The sequence below is a fragment of the Lactuca serriola genome, chromosome 7, assembly GCF_051521515.1.
Source record: "Lactuca serriola cultivar US96UC23 chromosome 7, Lser_US96UC23_V15, whole genome shotgun sequence".
Lineage (NCBI taxonomy): Eukaryota > Viridiplantae > Streptophyta > Magnoliopsida > Asterales > Asteraceae > Lactuca > Lactuca serriola.
Genome location: NC_136414.1, coordinates 201504402 through 201513044, shown reverse-complemented (window position 1 = coordinate 201513044; position 8643 = coordinate 201504402). Strand labels below are relative to the sequence as shown.

The following is an 8643-nucleotide window of genomic DNA, read 5'->3' as shown; positions in this document are numbered from 1 at the left end:
AAGAAATGTAAGTACGTGTATAATATTGGTAAAAATAATAAAATACATTGTCCATAGCGAGAGTAAAGTTATTTAAACTTGTTAATTACAGAAAATATAATTACATGCATTAATTGTAAGTTTTTATGTCTAGGATCAACTTAAAATTGTGTAGATCTTTATGCCTTTAGAAAAGGGTTTGGGTCCCACTTCTCCAATAGGAAATTTCGTCAAACATGTAGCATGATTAGCTAAACCGGATTAAAGGGCATAGTGCTACAACAAGTAGAATATAATCAATCAAACCACATCTTAAGTAAGAAAAATGACACTCTAATGCAACAGTGTGTAATGATGATACATACAACATGGATAAAAAGTACTCACATAAAACGATTAAAAAGCGACATTTCTCTAGATCCAAGACAAATAAAAAGATTGAGAACATCAACAATTCATTTTATTCCAAACCCCCAAAAAATCATCTTTAACTTTTATCATTGATTACCACAATAGCTCTTCTTGTAATTTGTATTCATATCACACAAAAAAGGGGATTTTTATTTAAAGGAACCCTTCAATGGTGCACACAAAGGGGATTTTTACCAAAACGTTAGCTTGTAATTGTTATATGAAACAGTCTGAATTTAACTAAATCAGACCCAACCTCTTACTAAAACCAATAGGAGGCATATCAAACAACCTATGACTAATCAACATTAACAATCTAAACAAGTTCCGCATAATGTCAATATTAAGAGCTGAACTCGTTAAGCTCATTAAACTAAAAAGATACAAACAAAAGGTGTTGGATTTGTAGGAGTTTGATTTATCACACCCATAAAGACAAAGTTTTGCTAACTTATTTACAAAAACTATACACTTTGAGAAATGTTCTCGTTGAATTCTTAACATTTCATCAAATATTCACATAACATATACAAATAACAAATTTGCAACATTTCATCAATTACCAAAATTTTGACAGAAAACAGATTTAAGAACCATAAAAGGAACACAAATTCCAAATGCTTTGAGTAAAAACGAAGGCTCAGTTGTGATCTTTCTCTTGAGATTCATCAATCACTGAACTTTTCATTGACATCCCATCAAGAATATCACTCCCTGAATCTTCCTGCAACTCTTTAAACATCGCCATCACCTGAATCATTGTCGGCCTTCTCCATGACTTATCATCAACACACTGAAACGAAATCTTCAAACAATGAAACAATTCAGATTCACATGCTTTATCTGATAACAATTCAGGATCCAAAATATCACGTATTCTTCTTTCTCTCTGCAACTGTTTCGCCCATCCAACAAGGTTATTATCATCACCAAACTCCATTGTATCAATCGGTTTTTTCCCGGAGAGAAGCTCTAAAAGCACAACTCCATAGCTGTAAACATCTCCTTTTGCAGTACACCGGAAACTCTGGTAGTATTCCGGCGGGACATATCCTGGAGTTCCGGCGAGTGTACTCACACTTAAATGAGTGTCTAATGCGTTCACAAGTCTCGCCATTCCAAAATCTGAAACCCTAGCTTCAAAATCTTCATCGAGAAGAACATTGGAGGATTTCATATCACGATGAATAATATGAGGTATACAACTATGGTGAAGAAACGCTAACCCTCTTGCTGATCCAATAGCTATCTTCTTTCTCGATCCCCAATTTAGAATTGGAACACAACCACCACCTTTGACTCGATCGTGAAGAACAGCTTCTAAACTTCCCCATTTCATGTACTCGTAAACCAAAAGTCGTTCTTCACCGATTTTACAGTACCCTAATAAAGGAACCAGATTACGATGTTTGATTTTCCCGATTGTTTCCATTTCCGCCATGAATTCTCTATCTCCTTGACTTGTGACGTGTATAAGCTTTTTAATGGCGACGACACTTCCATCTTTTAATTGAGCTTTGTAAACGTCCCCAAACCCACCGGAGCCGATTAATGTGTCGGCGCTGAAACCATTTGTAGCTTCGAGTAAATGGCCGAATGTTAATTTTCTCAATGGCTTCTCGAAGGTGGCGATGTTGATGCTTAAAGGTTCTGGAACACCGGAGAGTTTCCAGCTGCTGCTTCCGGAAGTCGACAGGCTTTCGATGTATTTATCTCGAGTTTCCACCTTCTTTTGGTATCGTTTCATTTTGAATAGAATAAATGTAAGGATCATGATGCATATAAGAGACACCAAAATCCCGACCACCACTCCTGTGGCCATGGAGGCTGTTCTCTTTCGTCCATGTTTAACACCGGAATGGCCGTTTACGGAACCGCAAGGAATCAATGGCAACCCACAGAGACCGGAATTGTTCTGGTATTTCTCCGCCGGGAAAGTGGTGAGCTGTCCGCCGGCAGGGATCGGGCCGGTGAGATTGTTGTTTGACACGTCGAAGTCGTTGAGAAACGAGAGACCTCCTAATGATCCCGGGATGAATCCTTGCAGAGAATTATGAGAAAGATCGAGAAGAAGAGCTGTTTTTAAGTTCCCAAGACTGGATGGAATATCTCCGGTGAGATTATTGTTCTTCAAATCCAAAACCTGCAAGTAGCTTAAGGAACCATAGCTTTCAGGAATACTTCCGGTTAACAGATTGTACGACAGGTCAAGGTAGATCATGCTGCCGTTACTTCCGTAATTGTACATTGTCAAACCGGAATAGATTCTGGTGGATGGACAAAAATGGTAATTCAGAAACCCTTCGAGTCTCTCTTTTCGTATCCCTTCAAATTCAACCAATCCTCCGGCGAATCTACAGGCGGTGCCACCTTCATTCCTCACGAACGCAAACTGTTTCCCGGAGACCGGTCCCGGAGAAACAAAACCGGCTGAATCGGCAAGTTCTTTCGGGAGCATCCCATCGAGAGAATTACTATTCAAATCGAGCCAAATCAAGCTTTTACACTTCCCAAGCCCTAACGGAACGCCGCCGGTTAGTGAATTGTTCCCCAATTGAAGAATAGCGAGATTGATTAAATTCCCGATTCCGTTTGGGATTTCTCCGGTGAGTTTGTTGTTCGAAAGCGAAACCCAAAGCAGATTCGTGCAACTCGCGATTGAATTCGGGAGTGTTCCGGTGATAAGATTGTTGTTCAAAATCAACGTTTGAAGGTTTCCTCCTTTGACGCAAATTCCCTCCGGGATTTCACCGGTGAGGTTATTAGCCCACATTACGACGTCCAAAATCATCGGGAGATTCCATATTTCCGACGGAATTGCGCCGGTGAGGCTGTTGAAACTGAGATCAATCGTTTGCAAAGTTTTACAGCTTCCGAGATTACTTGGTATAATTCCCGATAGGTAATTATTAGCCAACAGTAACTTCTCGAGTGACGAAAACGGCGTCGTTGCTGAACAGAATTCAGAAGGTATGTTCCCTGTAAAATCATTAGAACTCAAGTCGATGACTTGAAGCTGACTACAGTTTGCTAACGCCATCGGTAAATTCCCGGTGATGTTGTTGAACGACGCCGACAGATACTTCAAACTCGACATGGAACTTACGACAGTCGTTAAAAAGTCGCCGGAGAGATAATTGTGAGCCAGATTGAGCGTCGAGAGTGAAGCACATGAACGGAATGTCGACGGAAGCGCGTCGGTTAATTGGTTGCCGGAAAGATCAAGTTCCTCGAGTGTGCTGCAAGCGTTTCCAACCTCCGACGGAATCTCCCCGAAAAACTGATTGTAAGCTAACGACAGGCTTTTTAAACTCTTAAAATTTCCGATCATCACCCCCGGAATCTTCATACGTAAAGCATTGTGGCTGATGTCAAACCGCTCGAGAAGGTGACAGTTTGTGAAGCTAAACGGGAAACCACTCCCGGAGATTTCGTTTCTAGAAAGATTAATCACAGTAAGATTCTGGCAGCTCCCAAAGTCAAGATTTTGGAATTTTCCGGTGAGGTTGTTGCCGGAAAGATCAAGGAATTTAAGAGTGAATGGTCCTTTGGGGATAAAACCAATAGGTATATCACCTGAAAGCCAGTTGTTGGAAAGGTCTAGAGATGAAAGATACTTGCAAGAAGCGAGAGTGCTCGGAAGGTTTCCGGCGAACTTATTGCCGGAGAAATTAAGCATGATCATATTCGCACAGTTGGAGAGAGAAACAGACAGAACTGAAGAATCGGAAAGTTTGTTTTTTGATAAGCTTAGAGAACGAAGGCTGGTGCATGTCAGAAACAACGACTGAACGTCCACAGTCGCCGAGAAGTTATTCGCCGATAAATCAATCGTTTGAAGCGAACAAGAAGAAGAAGAGAAAGAAAGGTTCCCGGAGAAATAGTTTCCGGCGAAATAAATATCAGTAAGAGTGGAAATCGACATGAGATCAGAGAGATTAAGTGTACCGGAGAGGTATCCACCGGTGAGATTGACGGCGGTGACGCGGCTGTCTTTCGAACAAACCACCCCCCGCCATGAACACGGCGACGACGTCGATGTAGACATCCAGTCTGATAAAACACCGTTTGTATCAGAATCAACAGACGATTTCTTGAACGACAATAATCTCCGGACATCGTCTTCTTGACTCATAACCAAAGCAGAACAAAAACACGTCACCATAACCAGAAAGCTAAACGAAAACGATCCCTTCATCTTACAATCTCAATTCCTTTCTTTCACTTTCTCTCTGCATTACCCATTAACAAATACGCATGCAAATGAACAAGAAAAATAAAAGACTGTCTTTTTCAAGATCAACTGCAAAGCTTTAAGATCAAAATAAGGAGTGAAAAGAATAGAAGAATAGAGAGAGAAAGAAAGAAAAAAAAAGGTTTGAAATAAAATAAAGTAGTGGTCCTTCAGTAAAACTAAAAAGAAAAGAGGAGGAGAGGGGGGTGTACAGGTGTAGGTATTTGAGTAGTGAGTGGTGAAAGAAAATAAAAAAACAAAAACCTTAAAAAGTCGAATTTGGACCTTGGGTAGGTTTTTGTTGGATTCTTTGTTCAGAATGACACTACGTATTAGTACATAAATTGGTTATAGGTGAAGGGTTCCGTTATGACTTGTTAGGTATTATTAAATATTTTTAACACTTTGTGGGGGTTCTAGATTCATGTATATTAATTCCTCACATGTTATCCATGATTCCATTTTGTATGTCTCTACCCACTCACGCATGCACATCTATTATATATAAAAAAAATAACTATTGTATAAGCAAAAGTTAGAGATATTGGATTGTAATGAGTTGAACTGGACTGAAATGGACTGAATCAGATAACTGAAATGGACCGAATCAGATAAGTTTGGATAAACTACGAGATATCATGTCTTTTATTCAGACAAATAATTAAAAGCAAGTTTCTATCTAACAACAGACACATACACAGGACACGATTGTTATATTTTGTTTTTGTTGTATCGTACGTAATAAACATCTAAACAGGACCAAACATTTATTTTGTGCTTTATGAAAAGTGAAGACGTATGAGTTCCATTAAGTACAAAGATTAATGGTTATTGGAAATGAGTCCTTGAATTTGGAGGAAATGGGGTTGCTTTCACGAATCAAGGGGGTGCAGTCAAACTTTGTGTTTGATTATATTTCTTTTCCTCTTTATGTGCCTCACCCAAATTGGACCACTTTTTTGTAAGTGTTAAAACACATGGTATCTACCACGTCTTAGGGGCTTTTCGTAGAAAAAAGAAAAGAAAATACATAACAAAGAGTAGTAGGGTTGCCCTTTTTTTAAGGGTTGGGGTTGTTTTAGGTGGCGTCAAGCTTTCAACACAATTGACAAAAGTGTCCATTCTTTTAAAAGATGATAGTTATGAAAATATTCTATCAATCTACATAATATATATAGAGAGTATATCTTCATGCTTTTTATGTAAAATTTATATAAAAGGCTAAAAAATGATAAATTTAAATGGATATACATGACAAAATTAACTGCTAGCCTTTTAAAATAAATAAACTAGCACAAAACATAAAAAACTTTCAAAAGAAAGCTATTGTTATGCATCACTAATATCTATCACGATAGGTGTTTTCGTTGATTTGATAATTGTAATATGTGTTTAATAATTTTATTTGTGTTTGGATAGACATAGTTGACATATTTGGTACAAAAAATAAAAAGCTATGTCATTAGCTTACATTACACTCCAGATTTTTCAACAAAATTAGGCTCCAGTTCAATAATTATAATCCGCCCTCCAACCATGACATAACAAACATCTAATATAATATATTAACTATAAATAAACTGAATATGACATTTGTTAAGGCTTGAGTATAAATTCAAACTTGTGATATTTTATAGATTTTATGAGTTTTAAAATTTAATGGTAGCTGAAAGTTGATGTTGACGCCGTACGTGCCATTTCTTGTCGTTAGGAATCCTATAAAGCTTGAATTTATCACAAATTTTACTTTTATGGTGTATACAAACTTTACTTTTAATTAAATAAAGTCTATAGCGTGACAAAACGAGCATATATTATAAAATTTATAATTACATGCTACTAGCTGTAATAAACTATAATACGTTATTCTTTTATTGATAAAGATGTTATTACTATAAAACGAAATTGAATATTTTGTTATTTTCTAGAATTTGTAGTTTAATGAAAGAAGGAAGCATGTAAGTGTATGATTGTATGGCATAGTGGGTGTAGTGATGTAGAGGTACAAAATCATATGTTTATGTGTAGGTGCACGAAGTAGTAGACCAGAATCACTCTATTGTGTGTCGTGTGATGCACGAGGTGGCGGGGCACGGAGCTCATGACTTTGGATTTCCAGCCCCCACCCATCTTTCCTATCACTAAAATACATATAAAACATATGAGATATACTCGATTATATTCTCTCGTTAACACTAAAAAATTCGTTAATCTAATAGACTAATACTAAATCATAGTTGTTTTGGCTTACAAAAAATTCACCAACTTTAATCCAACATTGTATTTTGTTACATCAATCCTAATCAGACCCGGTCCAGATGGTAGGCAACCCGGGCGGTCGTTCACGGTCCATGTTTCTAAGGGGCCCAAAATGTTTAGAATATATATATATATATATATATATATATATATATATATATATATATAGAGAGAGAGAGAGAGAGAGAGAGAGAGAGAGAGAGAGAGAGAGAAAATCAACTTATCTAAAACTGTTAGGAAATATATATTTTTTTTAATATAGTTTTCGTAATGTTATGGCCATATTTCTATTTTTTAATATTAATAGTGAATTTTATAACGGTTTGTGTATTTTCAACTTTAGAGGCCCATTTTTTTGCTGTGGGTGTAACACCGTAAATTTTCAAACAAAATTTTCATTTTAAAATCACATAAATTTCACAAAAATCTCATTTATTTAATTTACAAAATGCAACTCCATAATTGTTGATTTAATAATTCAGGATCCTCAAAACATAACTCTTTCTCTGGGGTATACAATCAAGTCGGCGCCTTCCCGTGATCCTGAGAAGAACCTGAAACAAATATCACATAACACGGTAAGCACGAAGTTTAGTGAGTTCCCCAAAATACCACACATATCTCATTAGCCTCTCATGGCTATACTCAAATATGACCCTCCGGTCAATGTGTCTCAGTGGGACCCTCCGGTCCCAAAACTCGGGTGGACCCTCCGGTCCTAACTTGATAAGCTCAGAATAACACACAACATAAATCACAAAGACATGATGCAGGATATAATAATACTCAATATAAGCACATAAGACCCTCCGGTCACATAAAGGTTACCACTCTAGGTAAAGTATAGTGAGAATACTCACCTCGGATGATGAACGGCTCCTATAGATGCTGCTACTGCACCGGCCTCTAACACTGGACCAAAATCCACAATTACCCAATTAAGATCTAAGTCCAAATCCTCACTCTTTAGGTCTAAAGGTAGTCCACTAACTAACCTATCAATAACCTAAAACTCGTTGGACCCACTAAGGCCCAATAATGAATGGGCTCTCCCGAGGCTCAACTCTCAAGTCCAAGCGACAAGCCCAACATAAGGGCCCAAGGTATATATATATAATATTTCTCTGCTCAAAATCCCTAGTACACAAGCCCAAAGATCCAGGCCCAACCCTTAAGGCCCAAAATAAGATTTAGCCCAAAAAGCCCACAGCGAGGTTACAAGGGGCGTACCTCCCTTGGTACACTCGACGTACACAAGCATGCACGAAATCTTATCGGAGACACCAACCCAGTATGCGGGGCGTACTAGGATTACGCTCGACGTACGTCCATTATGGCTTTTCTCACTTTCTTGGTCTTAACCCGTTAAGACCTTAGCTCATATCACAGATCTGGACTCCTTAGAGGCTTTTACTCCATAAAGTCTGTGACTTTAAGCCTTTATGTGACAACCCGAAATTTTTATTCTGTACAAACAATATCAAGTCAATAGAAGTCAGAACAGTTGTAGTAAATTTTCAGACTTTTTAGTATAAGTTTGAGTATTTCAGGATTTACACTTAAAGAGATATCAGGAGAGAGGATGCACTAGGGTTTTGTGCAACTCTGTTATTTCAAAACTCTATGATATTAGAGTTCATTTCTTGAATAAAATATTTTCTGTCAATCACCCCAGGAGTATATATGTGATTCTGAGCCATAATTATTCATTAGTTCCATTTCCAACTAGAGAAAAGCTGAATTCTCTCTCACGGATCTTC

General features: G+C 37.6%; 1 protein-coding gene across 1 annotated transcript; it reads right to left on the bottom strand.

Annotated features, from left to right (window-relative positions):
- Positions 1-725: 725 nt before the first annotated feature.
- LOC145061107 (receptor-like protein kinase BRI1-like 3) lies at positions 726-4921 on the bottom strand. Its single transcript, XM_079008485.1, has one exon. It carries the CDS (start codon positions 4586-4588, stop codon positions 1031-1033), a length of 3558 nt encoding a protein of 1185 aa, XP_078864611.1. The 5' UTR covers positions 4589-4921; the 3' UTR covers positions 726-1030.
- Between the last annotated feature and the right edge of the window lie 3722 nt (positions 4922-8643).

What these genes read in the sequence shown, in the direction of transcription:
- LOC145061107 (XM_079008485.1), bottom strand. Translation starts at nt 4,588, where the DNA reads ATGAAGGGATCGTTTTCGTTTAGCTTTCTGGTTATGGTGACGTGTTTT.